The following is a 19,665-nucleotide window of genomic DNA, read 5'->3' as shown; positions in this document are numbered from 1 at the left end:
AGCTTATACAGTACATCACAATACATTGAGGCTCATCTCGAGCTGGAACAGGCCATTCACTAACCAGGCTGTATCAATTAATGTCAACTACTACTGCATAAAGTGCACCCTAAAGAAGTTATAAATCTCACCTTGACTTGCTACTCCTGCTCCTTGTGGACTTCCACTTTTTGTGGATGGTGGACTTCCACTTTTTGTGGATGGCGGACTGTTCCTTCCATCTTCTGTGTCAGACAGGACAATGAGATCTTCATATTTGGGAGGAGTAAATGCATAGTCCTCATTCATGTCTGAGACAGTGTCTTCCTCTACAACAGAAGCGCTGACCGGCTTGTTGTCAGTAGTAATGACAGCTGTAGGTTCTCTGTCATCAGATGGCGCCGACGGAGAACCAATTCTTGCATTCTTGGTGTACTCTGGCAAATTTTGGCAATTGCTTTCTGCTTCTTGCTGAGCTTTCAGCACTGCTTGCTTTTGCAGCATCTCCTTCCGTTGCGTACTGCTTACAGCAGACGATGGAGCGGTCTTCCTGGCGCTGTACACTCTTTTCCCATCTCTCATTGGACTCACAGCCATCTTCTGCTGCTTGTCAACCTTGGGGCTGCCTTTTGCTGCACTGCTTTTTGATTTCTCAGATGAATCTGATGGAACGACCACTGAGCATTCACCAGAGTTGGTACTTCCTTGACAGTCAGTATCCTTGTGCTTGTTTGTGCTCTCAGACACCGATTTTGTATTGGCATTAACCTTTTCTTCAGTCTCTGGGCCTGCTGATGGCTGATTTCCTGGCTCATGAGGATCAAGTTTATCATTTTTATTCGAGGGTAATGATGATGAAAGTTTTGTTTGGTTATTTACAGGCAGTGACGATACAGATGTTGATTTCTTTTCTTTTTTGAACATCTCTATTTGTTGGGCCATGGTCAGCACGCCGTGTGACTTCTTTTTCTTCTTATTAACTGATACATTTTCACTGATAGAAGCAGAATCTCCAGGTGGGATACTTCCTTCCTTGGAAATGTCTAAGTTTGTTGGAAGTGCATTCTTTACACATTTCACAGAATCCGCTACCTTCACCTCTGATTCTGTTATATTACTACAACTTCCATTTGGCAGTGTGTCTCCTGAACTTTCCTTCTTCCTGTTGTCATTATCCCTGACTGACTCAACTGAAAGAGGTGGTTCATGGCTAGATTGTAATTTGGCCGGATTCTGGTCACTTTTGTGGCTTACTGTCTTAAACTGGTGACCTACATTCCCCCTTCCAGTAAGGGCTGCAGAAGTTTCAGCCTCTGCTTCCTGAGTGCCAGATTTGTGTTTTTGTGCATTCTTGTTCAAATCCTTTGAAGACTGTTCTGTTGAGTTTATAGGGTCTGAGCTGTCCCGAGCTAAGGACCGCTCAGCCGACCTGGAACTATTCTGCCTGTAAGTTGCTGCCAATGACTGTTTCTCCTGCTGATGGCTTTGCTCACTCGAGTGTCTCTTCCGTTCAAGTTTGTGCTCATGCTCAATATCAAAGGATCTGTTTGATCCACCATGTGAGAGAGAATTGTCCATTCTGTGACTGCTGTCACAATGCTTGTCCATGGATGATCCAAAAGCTCTACTCTTGTGGAACTCTCCAGAGGCTATTCGGGCTCTATGTCCACGATAACCAGGTCTATACCTGTCATAGTGTCCCCTTGTTTCTCTATGTCTATACTGGCCCCTTCCTTGCCATGAATTCCTTGAAGTACTGTATTCATGTTCCCCCCTAACATCTCTAGATTGTCCAGAAAAGCTTCTATCAAAATCTTCATAGCGGTGCTGCTTCGAGTATTCTTGTTGTGAGGGGACGAATGGTCGCTTGTTGGCTCTGCCATGTTGAAAGGGCAGATATCTGCCACCTTTTCGCGGATCCGGACGATTCATACTCGATAATTTCTTCAGGGCAGAGGCTGACATGGATCGGTCTGAATAGGGAAAGTAAAGAGTACAGTTTCAATGAGTGTGTGCTTCAAATCAATTACCATCTATTTCATAAACACATTCTAAAAGAGAGAATGTACTTTAACAACAAATGCACAAGAAAATGGACCTTCAGCTAATGAACCCCCACAATCAGCCATAACTCAAAAAATGCATGGTGTCAAATCTAACTTTTTGAAATCCTTCGCCCTCAGTTATGGTGCAAGAAGATGCCAATATTTGTGGTAGACATCCCACAGCACCGAGGGCTAATATTTCATCTCACAAAATCAGTCACCTGTTAATGAAGCCTGTGGCAAAGTGGATATTTCACAATTTGATTTACATAATTTTGAGTCATGTTGTCTGAGATCACCAGATAATAGTTTAGATGAACTCAACAACAGCACATATGCATATCACTTCTGTGAGGTAAAAATCTGTTTCATACTTTAGTTGCAGTAATCTCACCAAGAATCCATAATGACAGCATACCAACGCAACACAAGAAACAAATCTTCGTACAACAGGAATAAAGAGAAGGACTCACTTCTAGTTCTCAGGAGTCTGCTTTCTTCAATCTTGTAGAACTGGTTATCTTTCACCAAAGTGTAATAACTGCAAGGATACAAAACATACATAAGTTGTCACTTTGATAACGATAAAGCTTGTTCATCGAGTATCACTGAGTTTGGCACTATTCATGGAGTGTAATTACACGTAAGTTATACTAACCATACCATGTTATTATTACTCTAATTATGCAAACACTCCCCCTTTCCAAAGGCAGACAAATCTCTCCTGCAATCATGATTATAATCTCTATCACAAGAATTGCGATTATAATCAAGATATTTCTTGCATCTGACAAGCAACTTATAATCATCTTCTAGAATCTGGACTAGCAAATCGAAGTTCAGAGGTTTTTTCAAATCTTGATCTGCTTGATTCATGGAGCACGCTTCTCGCCTGAAAGGCTTGACGTCCAAAATATCAAGGAGGTGGAGCTTAACTTGACCCTACATTTACATATAATGTACACTTTCAATCTACAGACCATGTGAAATGTACAGCAATCTACAGGTCTGCACTGCACTAGTGAGCATATGTGGTTTGTGAGTTTGACTGACAGGTCAGGATGCTTGTACACTGTACCTCCAGAACTTGAATCAGGATTACAAATGAGATTCACAAATATGATGACAAGAGACATTTTTCTATCATCTGAAACTCAGGGCTCTCTTTTTTACATTCTAGTACCTGAAAGGTAACATACCTCAAAACACAACTAAAATCGTGATTCCTAAAGATGATTACCGGTACATGAGAGCTATCATGAGATGCTTGCTATTCTGATGGCTTGTAAATTCTGAACGCAAAAAATTTCGAATACCTTTGGTTCTTGTTAATCCTAAGATTAAAATACAGCTCATTTATCTGAAACTAGTTGCATTCATCTTGCCTCAAATCTAAGCAAATGATGATGCACACTTAATTACATTCAATGACATGAGTTTCAGTCATTTTGAGTCACTACAGTACATGTTAGTGTGGTAGCTACAAGTCATGAAGGCAAAGACAAAAGGAAATTTGTTCTCAAAGCAATGCCTCTGTCACCATTGAGGTGCTTCGAGAACAGTTTTAAGTACAAGTGTACAGATCTCGATACAGCATGAGGTGAAGAATTTGGTGAGCAACATTTGATCATGAAGATTTCCTTTGACTTGCATTTCAATTAAGAGAATCCATGTCTCCACCTCAAGTAAATGACATGACATTTGTCCCCACCATGCAAATCTACTAATAATCATATACGACACCAGTGCATTTTCCCTTTTTGCATGGGGTGTCATTACATACCAACATTTCCTCAAATATAACCTCAAATACATTATCCTTTCAAGTACTGGTGTATGCAGCAGTGTAACTAGATGCAGTTATCAGTGAATACATTCCAGTCGTAGTGCTCTGCACAGCACTACACGATGCATGAAAGCAGAAACATTTGAAAGTGTGCCGTTGGAGAAGAGTATGGTTAGTATCATAGGCCATTTAAGACTTGGAATTCAGTCTTTGCCTTTGAAAATCTGTATATCATGTGCTTGTAGATCTCTCACACACATGACCAAAATGAACAATAATCTTACATAGTCTTTTGACCTGTTATTCTCTAGGCCACAAATTGTTACAAGCATAGGTAGCCCAGTCTCACACTCTGTGCTAGCATGCCCTGCTGTGACACAAATGAGCGTGCGGAAACCTCTCAATTGAGCTGCCTGATGGTAAAGAGCAGAGCAATTCAATTGTGTGTGTTTCTTTTTGTCTCAGAACAATCCTCTCTCTCACTCTCTTTTCCTGTCTACTTTTCCCTGAAAAATTCAAGTCCTTTCCATAACTCATCTCTTCTCAGGGGAAATTTGAGATGTCCCAACTTCTGTGTTGCCATGCTCAGACTACAAAGCACTGGCCATCAGCAAATTTTGTTTAGAGCCCACAGACTACACCTGGACAATGCTTGCTGCGAGAACTCACCCATTTCTGCACCTCACTCGGATCTTCTTAGTAGACGGGGACAATCTGTCCAGCTTCACCAGGCATGGGACAGTGACTTGTTTATTGTGAATTATGCCTTGGTTGAGGGTCGCAAGAGAGCGAGTCACAACACCTATGTTGTTGGCACTGTCTAATTGGCCTGGAAAACAAATGTGACAACATAATCAATTTAAATTGAACCTAAAAAATTGAAATTTTTATAAGCTGCAGCACTACACTTTTGACTCTCAGCCTCCATTCTATAGGTGAGAAGGGGAAGGAGAAGGCATGGAAAAGTCCACACACTCGCCATTATTAAAATTTTATGGAAAGAGACATTAACAACAAAAGAATCAAAACCATAAAAGACAATATTTGGAAAGCAAATTGCAGAGTGATCTGAAAGGCAAAAACATTTTGCATAAGATCCTCCGTGCTCTTTGCAACTACCCCGGCAGCTCTTTGGGTCATGAGACTGAAACTTCATTCCAAAATGTATGCTTCGGGGGGGGGGGGGGGGGGGGGGGGGGGCATTTCATGAAGCGTTTTGTTCGAATATTTTTCTGGCAAACTGTTACAAGCTACTGAAATCCTTGCATCTGATTGGCTGAGGGCAAATTTGTCGGACAACTTTGTCGGACAGAGTGCTTCTTGAAGTGCCCCCCTGATTGCACCAAAAACAAAGAGTGACAAAGTTTACATATCATTGATATTCATTCAGTTCATTCAGCCATTGCCATCAGTAAACCACGATTTGTGGTGGTAACAACCATGCTGACAATTAACAAAATAAATGTAAGGATGGTCAGCACAAAGAGACTGCAAAAAGGTGGCTTAAGCACAGAATGGAAAGGAAAAAGAACAAATTGCTCATATTCGGGCACAATTTCAGAAGAACTTGTGATCCATGTGGTACATACACCAGAACTGAAATTATGCTTTGGGCCAATGAGATATATAGTGCTTCATTGCTTTTGTCTGAAAAAGAAAAAAATTGAAATCATGTTTTCACATGGTGACTGGTATGCCTCCGCTATATCACATTATCCTTCCATTGGTTCTACAGTACATTTTGACAATGTAAGACAACAGTTTTACATGACTGGACAGAATTTTGACCCTTGACCTTTGACCCCATGGCAAACAACTTTCTCCATAAAGTTACTATCTGGTGTGTACATCAAATTTCATGTCAATACATTTTCAACATATTTATGGGAAAAAGTAGTGAAATTATGGTAACAGTTTTGACTTGACCTTTGATACCATTGACCAGATTCTTCAATACAGAATTGTTGTGCAATGATGCATACAAATATCAAATGTACGAAGAAAATAGTGTTAACTTCAGAGGAAATAAGTGAACTCTTACCAAATTCTAACCTCACAATTGACCACATGACAAAACTTCCCAATAAGAATCACTGTCAGGCAATATGCATAATGTTCTGAGTTTCAGGGAGATATTTTGACCTATTTCCGAGATAGGAGAAACAAGGGAAATTTTAGCTTTGTCAGTTGACTTTAACCTTTGACTAATAGCACCAAATTTTCCCTGGAGAGTCTATACAGGGTAATATACTACGTTTCATGAATTCACGTACCTTCAGGCATTGCAGAAACATGGGAAGAATAGTAAAATTTTAAAATTTGTCCTTGAAGTATGACTACCAGTATTGACCTTGAGAGCGTGCATCCACAAATTTAAATGTTTTAACAACTAGAAACATTTGTAGCATGAATCTTTTGAGATTTAGAGCCAAAGGCCTTTGTCGCGGCACAAAACTTTCAAGAATCGCAACTGGCATTCAGTGGATACTGTATACGCTATATATTTCGCGGGGGTTTTATTTTCGCGAATTTCGCGAGTCGGGAGCTATTCGCGAAATTAACAACACACGAAAATATTACCTTCCAAAATGAATCCCTTGCCTTGATGATAGGAACATTTCAGTACTAGTATACTATGTCATGGCTTTACGAACAGACCATACTGGCTAAGCTTGTTTCCGCACGTCCACGTCTACTTACGAATACTGTAGAGAGCCAATCCATTATCGCAAGGGGACCACTCGTCAGAAATCTAGCGCGATGGACTTAACCACTTCAAAAATGTTGAATTCTAACTTACTAGTTCGCAGCGTTTGGTGAGTTTTTTTCATGCAGTGTATAACTAGTATCATTCTTATTTGCTAGTAAGTTGAAAATTCACTTTCTTTGCCACTTCATATTTTCTCTGGTCCCTCAATCGCGAATTTAACCACTTGCGAAAATGTGTGACAGCGGCAATTTGCGAAAATTTATGTACGCGAAAATTATAGCGTATACAGTATTGTGTGAACAAATACTTTGGCATGCATTTTACTTAAATTGCGAATCTTGGCTCCCTACGAAATTTGCAAAAGTTTCATGCACATGAAAATTTCTGGTTTCACAGCAAGAGCAGCTTCATCCACTCATACATACTTGTATGCCATGTTTCATTTGGGTATCTCAAGCTGTTCATAAGTTACACCATCCACAAAATCAAATAAAAACAGGAGGGACTGACGGAGAACCCCAAAATGCAATGTCTTTGGCAATACTAAGCAGCAGAGGCATAACAAAAGTTAAATGCTACAGGGTCAAAATTATGCTAGAGACTGTAATCATGGCAACTCTGGCAAGCAGGTGCATGCCCATTGTGTGTCTGTGTTGAATACATCTATACTGTAAAAGTTGAAATTTTTCAGAGTTATTTTTTGTGCTCAGTCGGATAAAATGAACTTCGAGTGTTTTAAATTCTGCAGTATCTAAGGGATAATTCAGTAGAAGCAAAAATATTCATGCAATTTCTACTTTTAAAGTACTGCATTTTCATACACAGACTTCATGACCACTCTACATCTAAAATGAACTTGGAGGAAAACATGGTGACTTTGGTAAGTAATGTCTACAGTAGAGTTATATTCCAAATTTGCAAAATCACAAGTATTTGTGTTTTACCAGTTTGACAAAGAAAAAAAGAACAAAAACAAACCTAACCCAAATCCTGTCAACCCAACGTTTCATAGACTAGGTAGCTTGCCTTTAGAAAAGCACCGGTACAGTGGACTCCTGTTAATATTACGAAGTCCTCGGGATGGCAATTTTCTTTCATTAGATCAAAATTTTGTTATACTGTAAAAGAGGAATTTTTATGGTGTGAAAATTTTCATGCATTTTGCACTTCCAGGGAAGCTAGCACGTAAATACAAGAGACCCGGGGGTCACACGCTCACCTGAGTATCACAAGGCCAATTTCATCTTCCATGCATTCATGCACACTCTTACCTACGAACACTGGAAATTTAGGTGAGCACATTCAAACTTGGAACTAAAGTTATCAATGTACAAACTCATGGTATTAACTCTTAACGTGCCATGGTCGCCAAACGGCGACCTTAGACCTGACGTGCCATGGTCGCCGATCGGCGACTAAGAACAGCGAGAAAAGCATTGATCATTTCAGTTCTTGCGGTTCCGTAATGTGTTACACCCAGCAACTGCCAATGATATGTACTGGTAGCTGATTAGCATAGCCATCGTTTCCACTAAAAATATGGGCATGCTTACATTGGAAAATTTTGAGTAAATTCACGATTTTTCAGCTAGATGTATTTTTTTCACATCGGGAAAATCCGCAGCGGGCGCACACTCTTCGAGATGTGTATGGATCAAAAGTCTCATAGGTAAACCACGCGTGTGTATGCTATTGACTCTGCGTGTATTGTCTATGCGGGTCCACTCGCATTGTTCCGCTTGGACGCTGTCCTGCGGGAAGCTGCTTTGATTTTGTCCCTCAAAGAGGGTCAGCTGTCGTTCGTCGGTCAAGTCTTTCATCCTTTTGTTTTGGTGAACGTCACTAATCGTCCCCACGATAGCATAGGAATTGCGCGCGGACGAAGGCCTGCCGATTTCAATAGATTACGCCCGCCCGCTGTCCGCGTAGACAAAAGGAGGATTAGCAGATTCTTCCTTCTCAGGTGGACAAAAGACACTATTCCAGGGCCCCGGACAATAACTTTAGTTTCAAATACAGGATCTGGGACTAAAAGACTCAGATTTGGGAATGAATTACTGAGGCAGAAAGAGAAATTGCTAAGACAAAATAAACTGCTAGTATCTTTGGAATCATAAAATTCTAGAAGGCAATTTTGTTATTATTTGAAAGAGGAGATGTTGCTCTAAAACTTTCTCACAGAGTCACGGGAGCGTTCCATTGAAGAAAAAACATGACTGACTCTTTTTTTTCCATACTACACAAAAATTTCTAATAATTTTTTTTGATGTATCAAATATTTCTGCAATATTTCAGATTCAGATAGATATTGTGGCAAACTGACTGCATGACACGAAAGAGCAAACATTTCTTGATATATGTTGTGTAGAACTCAATTCAAAACAGTCAATAGTTTCAGAGATATGGCGGTTTTAAATTTCATTGTCAATCCAGTTTCGAAACGCTCTGGCGTTAGGTAAAAACCTCTGGCACGCTAGGGGTTTTGGGCCTGGCACATTAAGAGTTAACTTTGCCTTATCATTTCTGGTTCTAGAGTGGAAGATTTTAAATATTCCTTAATGTGTGTGTGTGTGTGGGGGGGGGGGGGGGGGGGGGGGGCTAGGGGCCCCCAAGAGGGACATGGTGCCCATTTGAAGGAATTGAGATTCTATCCCCCTAGGGATGTTACCTGCTACGTTTGGTCAAAATTCATCGTGAGGTTTTCCAGAAGAAGATGAATGTACAATTCAGGCCCCATTACAACTGTAGGACTTCTCCTCATCCCCTCTCCTGGGTCCCAAGGGGGGAGGGGGGCACCCCTGATTCTGCCAACCCCATGAACAAATGTGAAACTACAGTCATCAATGTACTAACTCATAGTATTATCTAAACCCTATCACTTCTGGTTCTAGAGAAGATTTTTAAAGATTCCTTAATTTTAGGGGGTTTGGGCCCCCTGGGGGCCCCCCAGGTGGGCCATGAAGCCCATGTAAACAAATTGAGATCCTATCCCCCTAGGGATGCTACCTACCAAGTTCGGTGAAAATCAGACATGGCAATCTCAAAGTGAAGATGAAAAATGTACAATTTAGGCCCCATTAGGACTCCTCCCCATCCCCCTCCCTAGGCCCCAAGGGGGGCACCCCTGATTCCCCCATGAACAAACTTGAAACTACAGTCATCAATGTACTTACTCATAGTATCAACTAAGCCCTATCACTTCTGGTTCTAGAGAAGAAGATTTTTAAAGATTCCTTAATTTTAGGGTGTTTGGGCCCCCCTGGGGTCCCCCAGGTGGGCCATGGTGCCCATTTGAACAAATTGAGATCCTATCCCCCTAGGGATGCTGTACCTGCCAAGTTTGGTGAAAATCGGTCGTGGGGTTCTCAAGAAGAAGATGAAAATTTGAAAAGTATACGAACGACGGATGACGCAGGACGGGACGACGCACGCCGGACGCCGGACAAAGAGTGATCGCAATACCTCACTTGAGCCTTCGGCTCAGGTGAGCTAAAAAGCATGTGAATATTTTTGCATACAATACATTCCTGTAGTTAATGTCCTGATTCTGCAGAATTAAAAACACGTGAAATTCATCTAACCCAGCCGAGCACGAAAAAATACTACACCGAAAATATACACTTTTACAGTACTAGCTGAACAAATAAACTATACAGAGCATAGAGCATATAATGTTGCAGCCTATATTTTTACATTGTGAATGCTTCATTGTGGCTGCAAATTTATAATAACAGTGTTTACTATGTAACAATAACAAAATTCCAATTTGAAACAAGGAAGCAAAAATTAGGGTCCAAACATTATCCCCACTTTGTTTTTTTTTTACTGTTTTTTGTTCGGTTATATAACAAAATTTTGATATAACGAGGGAATACAGCTGGTCCCAAGGACTTCATTATAGTGGGAGTTGACTGTATTGAAAATACAATGATGTGCCTTGACATAGCCACAGAAGTGATAATTACATGATTTAACTGAATTATAGTGAAAGGGTTAAAGGAATTGAAGAAACTAGGGGTGCGTTCGAGCGCTCTCCTAAAGCGAACTGTACCGTACCGTACCAGCGCCAGAGGAGCGTTCGAACGCTCCTGAAGTGTACCGTACCGTACTGTACCGAGCCAAAAGTGGACCACTTCCCGATGTGCTCCAAAAGCGTACCAAAGCGTACCAAAAGTTCGTTGTAAAGCATGCACGTATCATGCGCATACGTCACAATGCAAAGACATCATTCTCTTTGTTCGGGACAACTGTAAGTAGGTCAAGCGCAAGGTGAATGACATTCTTGCTGTAAACAAGCGTGACCTTTTCTAAAAATAGCTCGTGAGGTACGCTTTCTCAACAGAGCGCTCGAACGCTCCAAAACTGGCACAAGTACGGTACGGTACGCTTTAGATCAGTTCGCTTTGGTTCGCTTTAGGGCGTTCGAACGCACCCTTGGAATTGACGACTGTGGGAGAAAACCAAATCAATTAACACTCCATGCAGGGTCAGTAAAAGTGAATTTCTGAGACAGACGGACAAAAAGTTTCTCTGAATGAAGCAAGAGGGAAATCAAAGTACATGTACTGAGCTAACTTTTAAAGGCATTAAGACCTTTTTAATGTTGGTACATGTTAACTACATTATTATGAGCTTGTATAATTTAAGCATTTTCAGGCAGTTGCCATGGTAACATAATTGTGACAAAACTGGCATAGTATTCATTTGCTTTGCATGTATACCAACCGGCAGGTACTTTGCACTTTCATCAAAGAATTTTCTTGATAACCCTAATGATTTAATATTCTGACAATCAACAACAGAAAACAACATACCTGTTTGCATTGTCCCCAGTAGCCCTGTCCGATCAGGGGCTTTGTTTCCTGGCAATACAACCTGCAGAGTATTAAAGAAAAGGTGCAGCAAATTAATATTGCTTTGAAAACATGATGAAAAGCATACTTCATATTTACTCTCTGAAGACATAGTTCTAATCAGTGTTAGCATTGTTGTTGGAAACTGGCATTTTCATTGATCAAAATGAAAGTAAGTACAGAAGCATATTGGCCAGGGGGGAGGGGTGAGATCAGGGGCCTGTCTTATAAAGACTTGTGATAGAAATCAATCACAAGTTTTGTGTGTGCTGCAATGCAAGTTGCAATTGATTTGGGGACTTGTGATTGATTTGAAGGCTTTATAAGACGAGGCCCAGCTGTGCTGTCCCTCCTGCAATCGCCATAAAAAATTGGCACACACGTTAACCCGAGGCAAAGAATCTATCAAACTATACCCCCCCCCCCAAAAAAAAAAAATAATAATAATAATTAAAAAAATAAAAAATAAATAAATAAAATTTTCATCCTTTTAAAATTTTTTTATAGTAATTATGCTAATTTATGGGTAAAATCATACACTTTCCTCTAAATCAGAAATAAAGCTCCTAGAATCCTCACTTTTGATGTAAATATTCTTTGTAACATTCCTAACACTGAATCTAAAATTAGGTTTATACAAAAAAAAATTAACTTCTGTTTTCTATTCTAAAATTTTCTTCTACATGAATTCTTTTTAGTTTTTCCCTGTGTTTTGTGTCTCATATATCTGTTTTCTGTTTTCTTGCCTCTAAATAGGGCTGAGGACCTTGACCTTCATGAATATTTATTTAAAAAAAATAATTTTATGTATTTGTTCACTGGTAAACAATATGGCATACATACACAGATGATTCATACATATTGTATATACACAATTCATCCCATACTAGTGTACATGCTATTTCGTGTGTTATAACATAGGAAAAAATCACTTTTGGCCGCATGCATGATTGTAAAATATCGCGTTGCGCAAGAACTGAAGGTCCTAATGTGGTTATTTCTGTATCAAATGATGTGTAAGATTCATGGCTCCAATGATCTTGAAAGGCCTGGAGAAACCTTTAACCCATTGAGGACAATTTGATTTTGCTACAATGCGCATTTCCCATAGACTTGCCCAAGTATACTCGGGACTCGTCCTCAATGGGTTCATATGCTTGTAAAATTATCCCCCCCCCCCCTGAAAATAAAGGGAAAAAAATAAGGGGGGGGGGGGGGGGGGAGTTGATTCAATCCCATCCCCCAACCGTTTTAGGGTTAAACAGAGACACTTTCAAAATGCCAAGTGACCCCATGCCTGTCAGGCATACATAATCATCAATCACCTTCTACACATCACAGTAATTATGTAACATTTGTGAGAACATGTAACCAACAAAAGCCTGTGAATCCAACATTAACATACATCTGCATATTACACACACACAAATTACTGTAAGAATACCAATTCTCATACAGAATAAAGTATTGATATATTCATAAACAAAAATGCTTCCAAATTTTTGTCTGCCAGATGTTTTTTTGTAGTGTGTCTATGCAAACATTGTACATGCTGTTCTTTGACTAATTGTTGTGCTTGCCTCTTGTACTGGTATGTAATGCTGGTGAAAGGCATTTTTCCACATCATTTGTATTTGGGTGTTTCCACAGTAAAAGGGGCCATTTCAGGGATGTCATGTTATTTTCTGTTTCAATTGTGCATTATCCCCCATACAATATGATCTTTCAGCACACTTTGAGACATAACATGACCCTAAATTGTTTAAACAAGCAATGATTAGATTTTTTTTCCTCCCCCCAAAAATAAAAATTTGGGGGCAGACACACGTTATAATGCTTCATGGACAATTATGTAAATGGAAGTATATGGACTATTTATTACCAAAGGATTTTTATTCAGTAGCTCCAAGCAGGCATTATTATGCATTTGACTTAAAAATCTCCTATTGGATAATGGAAATGCTGAATGCGATGATTTTAGTGTAATGGTATTCCTTGAAAAATATGCCACGTAGAGGCTCTTTAAATATCTTTGTTTCAAATAAACCTTACAGAAGCTGTCCATTTTAATGCAAATTGTATTAGGCCCCTAAACCAATGAAAATGTCCTCTATATGGGGCAATTCATACATTGTATTTTCCGTCAGGGTGATATTGCAGGATTTATCGAACATCAAATTTTTAGTACTTATGCAAATTGTAGAGGTAAATTTATATTTACTCTTTTACTACATTTTAGCAATTTTCTGCACCACTGGCTTCCCCTGTGAGAAAACAGTGCATAGTCCCATGTGTGTAAAATGTATTCTCCAAAAACGCTTCAATGTGTGCATACTGTTTGGTAATAGGATACCGGTACTTGCCTACCGGTATCTACTACTGTACAAGCTGAAATTTTCGCGGTGGTTTTATTTTCGCGAATTTGGCGAATCGTCTTTCAAGCGCGAAAATAACAACATGCGAAAAAACGCGTGAATAACTAAGTTCAGTTAGACCCTCGCAACCGCGAAATTAACAACACATGAAAATGTCCTCCAAGTAGCAATTCGCGAAAATATCTGTACATGAAAATTTCAGCTCATACAGTAATATATTTGTCTCTGTGATGGTCAAATCTAATAGTAAATGTTCACTGAAAATTGTTTGTTGTTTTTCAACTGAGTGGCCTGCCATTACTTGGTGTTAAATAACAACCCTAAATTTTAATACTGTATTTTATACCACTTCTAGACTTCTTCTTCCTGGTGAGTGACCGCAATCAACATGCTGATTATTCTGTCACCTACATAGACTTGCTGGTCTATGTAGGTTTTGCATGCATGGACAGACGACACCGACTGTCACATTTTTGTTGGGTGCACGGAAACCAAATAATGTGGAAGTTCAACTTAAGCATCCATCAATGTCTACAATAGACTCTAATTTAATTTATTCTATTCAATGGCCAAAGCAAAGTAGAATGATACAATAATATTGACATTGATTAACAATACTCTGCATTAGTGACATTGTTTGTATGGAACTATGGAAGTGTTAAAATGCAACAGTTATTATGTGAAGTACGTACAATCCATGGTCATATCAAATAGGTAGTAAAATCTAAAAAAATAAAACAATCTTAACGTCACAGTAACGAAAACGTTACACGTAAAGATAACAAAATCTAAGTTGTTAAAATAAATGCCAGATTAACTGACTAGCCTAACCGTTGGGCGTTATGTAAATGGTGTACAACTGTAGAATTTCTAGACCAGTCTACTTACTCGATTCTTTAAAAAAAAAGAAAAATAAATAAAAATCTACAGTAAAAAAGTAGACTTCTTGGTTCTACTATTGAATGTTTTATACTTGGACTCGGGTCATACTCATGTAGAGCCCCGTCCATAGTTGATGTAGACCCTGTGTAACGTTACATGATAAAGTTATCTGCTCGTTAATTTACGTGAGGTTGCCTTATTCAATAAAAAGTTCATGTGAATCTTTACTAGCCAAGGATTGCTGACTTGTCTTTGGACACTGTTTTCCGGCTCATTTCTGATTTTAACTTGAAAGCAATGGCTCGTAGTCGTAGGCTGTCGGGATAGACTCTAATATATAATCGGCCTTTACATGAAGGAGGGGTAGAGGTAAAGAATTTCGTGTTTGCCTGATCTCTTAGCAGCACTTAAAAGTGAGCTACCGGTATGTTATTTACACTTTATCTCGAATAAAATAGAACCATAGCCATATGCATGTACGGATTACTGTAGCACGCGAAACCACAAACTATGCATGCCTTCCAGCGCTCGTAGCGTAGTGAATCTCTTGAACAGTTGAAGGTTTATTGCGAGGAAAGAACTCACACCGCGGGACCGGCGCAGCGCAGCGCGTTCGCGTACTGCACGAAGTCGAATTTCGGTGGAAGCGGCATTCGAGTCCGTGCAACACTACAATATTCGGTTTACTAATACTATAGTAAATACGAAAATGGATACAGAATTGGCAATACACAAAAGCTTGATAAAAATTAACGCTTACCAGGGCTATTACCACGCCATTTTTACACGAAGGTTCGCACTCACTCGGACAAAAGTTGAACATTCGAGGATTTTGTTCACCGGTATGGTGTCTTTCAAGCGTCACAACTAAAGCGAGCACGGTTTTATACGGATAAACATAAAAATTATGAACTCTCACGCGCGCGCCGCCGTCGACTCAGATGAAAATTTAAATGTAGGCCTACATGTCGATGTACTTAGTTCATAAGTCCCCTGGCTGACGACACGTTCGTTGAAAATTCTATTTAGATACTAGTACTAAGTTGGTCTGTATGAAAACGGGAAACCAGTGAGTAACTTAATCAGAGTTAAATCTGTGAAATTCGGGAGGAGGGGGATATTCTTACATAAAATGAGTTATGAATCGGACAAGCGCCCCTCCCAAAAAAGGAACAATAGACGTTTAGGGTTAAGAGTTTAGATGTTCTAGGTTCTTTCATGTTCTACAAAAATTTGGTAAATTTGATTTCCTCCAAATATTTGGGTACAGACAGAACTTAAAGGCATAATTTACCATTTGCAAATGAAACAAAAACCCAGCTTATTTCAATGCTTCAAAATAGTTCTAAAATGTGAGTCAGGAATAGAACCAAAAATGTAAACATTTGGCCTAGACTGTAGTTAAATGTAAAAGATTTATGGTTATAATAAAAATATTTCTAGACTAAACCGTCTACAGTTATGGTTTATTGAGAAGATAGTGATAGGACTAGCTATCTCCTTATATTTTAGGCTTTACTGCAATTTTTTTTTTAATCACTGCTCCCAATGGTAAATAGTACTTTTTAATTATCCACTGAGGACAATGAAAAAAAAAAATAAGACTGTTAAATACATAATGTTATAAGCCATAACCCTGTCTGAAGATTTTTTTTTTCCCTCTGGAGAAGAGACAGAATTTGTTCATTTTTGTGTATACACAGAATGAAAAGATGCTCAACTTCAAAAACATGCGTTATTATTTCGTCTTCCTCTCCAAACTTTTACAATTCTACCTTTTGCGTATAGATTATTCCCTTCTACTTCTCTGATTTTTTTTTTTAAAAATCTCTGATTTACAAAGCAACAAAAATCAGGATTACATTTCGCTCAAACTTTAAAGTGCATATGGCATTGGGACAGATTTAAAGATTATAAAATGTGCAATATTATGCTTCTATTCATGGGTCAAGAAAGAATGATAAAAAAAAAATACAGTAGGCCTATCATGGATACGATCAACGATTGCAAAGGATAGGCCTACAACAATATAAATTTATGTCATCGATCTTCGTTCCAGACATTTACTTTTCAGAGGGAAAGTATAAAGGTCCTATCCGAGTACGTTTGTGTGATGTCATACAGCCATTTCTCAACGTATTCGTGGACCGAGTGCCATTCAATTCACTGTGTATGTGTAGGGCCTACCATGAGACTTTGGGAGTGCGGCCTACTGTGACTAGCTAGAACAGCAAAGCTAAAGTTCAAAATCAAATGGGAACACGTGATTGAGGACATTATGACGAACTACCACACAATATAGTAGGCCTACTGTTGAAACACAGCATTTAAAGTTGACACCACCACTGTGCAGTTGACACTGAGCCTACGGGCCTAATATTGTACGCTTATATGCTGCAATATTGACAGGCCTTTAATGCACATCACAGTTACCAAAAATTAAGTTCACTTCCAAGTTAATTTTTTTTTAATCTTACATAAACAAATTGATCGTAAACATATCTCACTGAGGTCAAGTGGTTATTTGCCACCTTAGCAAACAGTGAACTTTTTGTGTAGGCCCTATATTTAAAAGCAAGGTCCTATGATCGTTGGTCAAGGATATGCCAGTTTAGGGCCTTAGAGATTTGGATCCTTCTAAACCGAGCAAATTTCATTGTAACTATGGCTGCATGTTACAGTCTGAGAGCTTTATTCGATGACCTCATCCGACACTCCTATGAAAAAAAAAAAATGATGATTTGACGCAATGTTCTCTTCCTTTCTCCAAGAGATTCCAGCTTGAAAAGTTTCCCCCCATTATAATTACCATCCATTGAAAGAGTGATGGATTCGAGGGTGCTGCGTCGTGCATGCGAGGCGAGGCGTGCACGCACGTGCACTTGCAATGAGGTGACGTAGCGCGCGTGCATGCACGGCGCTGCCGCGCCCTGTCGTGAAGTCTCGCACTGCGCATTGCGTCGCGTCTATTCTTGCTACAAGTGCTGAGCAGCCAGCTTAGAAATCGTAAAAAGCCTTCTTGTTGTGAAGCCAGCCTGAGAGTACTTACAGGCAATTAAGCCGCAATATTAGGGACTTTTCGATTTGCACGTTGAGCCAGGCGTCACCCTGTTATGACGTAGTTTTTACGTACTGCGCATGCGCGAGCGTCGACCCTCGGCTCATCGTACAAATTTCGAACGCGTTAACCCCGGTTATCACCGTCCACCCAAATCGGTTGCGCCGCGCTCAACCCACCTTGCTATGACGTCACACTCCTCTCGGGTATCGTGCGAAAGAGCACGATGACTCTCGGGAAATACGTGCTCAGTTCACCTGTTTTCCTTTTTCTTTCGAGAGAATATTTATATTCTAATTACATGAAAGCTTATGATCTTGATACGTCACAGCAGCAGCGCTGACATACAAACTACAGCCTCTGGTACCTACTTTATTTGCCCGTTTTCACTGTTTCGCACTTTGCAACTGCCTACCGTAGTCCCACACATGCATGTACACGTAATGCTGTACGCAAACAGATCTTGGTGCTTTTGGCCTAGCTAGTGCAGCAGTGCATTTGCCTAGTAGTCTTACCATGCATCATGTTTTAAAATCCACATAATTCCTCCCAGGATACGCATCTAGTCAAAGTCAAAATGAATATTACAAGTACTGAAACGAGTCACAAATTCCGCATATATGCACGCAAGGCACAGGTTGCCTCCTGCACACGCCACGAGACGTGACGCCTGCCGGCTCCCGAAATCGAAATGTGTTTTAGCAGCGGGTCAACGTACAGACGTGACGCCTTGACGTACGGTTGCGCTCGGCGGCACGTCCTTCTCGTTCACCCAATCGAAAACTCCCTATTAACGTGAAGGTCACTGAAGACCTGTCCGGGGGGGGGGGGGGGGGGGGGGGGTTCATAAAGCTGTTCGTAAAGCTACGAACAACTTATGAGCGACTGGTGATCTGTTCTGATGTGCTTCTTATCAGAATTTCCATAATTCAGCACAAGAACTGATCACCAGTCGTGATCGTAAGTCGTTCGTAACTTTACGAACAGCTTTATGAAACACCCCGAATTTCTTAGCGAAAAGGTTAGAATTTCGCTACCATCGTTTAGGTAGGGAAAAGATATAAACAAGGCAAACGCCAGGCAATGTCTCGCCTGCATTTGTGAGTATAGACTTTTTTCAGCTATAGTGTAAGTTCATTGACCCTACTACCTTGTCGGACTTCACCAACATTCGAACTAAGGCATCTTCAGGTGATAATGTAGGGTGCATACCTGTAATGTGAGTCTGGTGGTCATAGCTCAAACCTGTGGAAAGTTGCTTAGAATACATCACAATATTACAAGTATTAATTATAACGGTGCTTATCAGGGAAAGTTCATTGACCTTTCAACCTTTGACCTAAATTGTCGGACTTCATCAGTGTTCAAACTTGACCTGCGTGTTAATTTTGGTGAACCTGTGGTGTGAATTTGATGGTCATTACCTAAACGCTTAGGAAAGTTATTGAGAGAAGCAGCCCAGCAAACACAGAACGTTTTCAGAACGTTTTCAGAACGTTTCCTAAACGTTTTTTTTTTTAGGTTCCGTACGTCTTCGTATAAAATGGACGTTTTTTTAAAACGTACATACAACGTCAAAGTGGGGACTTGGCATTTACCGCAAAGCACAGGTTTTTTGGAAAACGTTTTAAAAACGTCAATGGACGTTACAAAACTTTTTATTATGTCTGCAACGTCTTCGTCCTTTATGAACGTCCACAAAACGTTTTTATTAGGTCTACTAAGTCAACTTCGTCTTTAATGAACGTTTAAAAAACGTTTTTACTTGGTCCGCTGCGTGTTAGTCATTGGTTTTTCATCATGAATATTCATGCCTAATTATGAATATTCAAATTAAGATGTGTGTGATCTAATTTTAATAACCATGTCTTCATGCATTACAACATTTTGGTGGTATATAAAAGAATGTGATACAGATTCATTAATACGGATTTGGGTGTAGTATACTAGTAGATGGTAGGACATTAGGAAGAGATT

At 39.8% G+C, this 19,665-nt stretch overlaps 1 protein-coding gene across 1 annotated transcript in view; it reads right to left on the bottom strand.

Moving 5' to 3' along the window:
• The window catches only part of LOC139733594 (uncharacterized), a 32,100-nt gene extending 16,587 nt beyond the window's left edge, over positions 1-15,513 (bottom strand). The window contains exons 1-5 of the mRNA XM_071644406.1: positions 15,391-15,513; positions 11,335-11,395; positions 4,480-4,639; positions 2,498-2,565; positions 132-1,952 (exon numbers count right to left, since the gene is read on the bottom strand). Coding sequence (XP_071500507.1) covers positions 132-1,952; positions 2,498-2,565; positions 4,480-4,639; positions 11,335-11,395; positions 15,391-15,453 — 2,173 coding nt within the window. The 5' untranslated portion in view covers positions 15,454-15,513. The remainder of the gene's footprint in view (positions 1-131; positions 1,953-2,497; positions 2,566-4,479; positions 4,640-11,334; positions 11,396-15,390) is intronic.
• Between the last annotated feature and the right edge of the window lie 4,152 nt (positions 15,514-19,665).

This window comes from Diadema antillarum, unplaced genomic scaffold (genome assembly GCF_040938485.1).
Source record: "Diadema antillarum isolate AM-2024a unplaced genomic scaffold, OU_Dant_1.0 seq00000484_RagTag, whole genome shotgun sequence".
Classification (NCBI taxonomy): domain Eukaryota; kingdom Metazoa; phylum Echinodermata; class Echinoidea; order Diadematoida; family Diadematidae; genus Diadema; species Diadema antillarum.
Note: the sequence above shows the minus strand (reverse complement) of the source record. Positions and strands in the feature narration are given on the sequence as shown.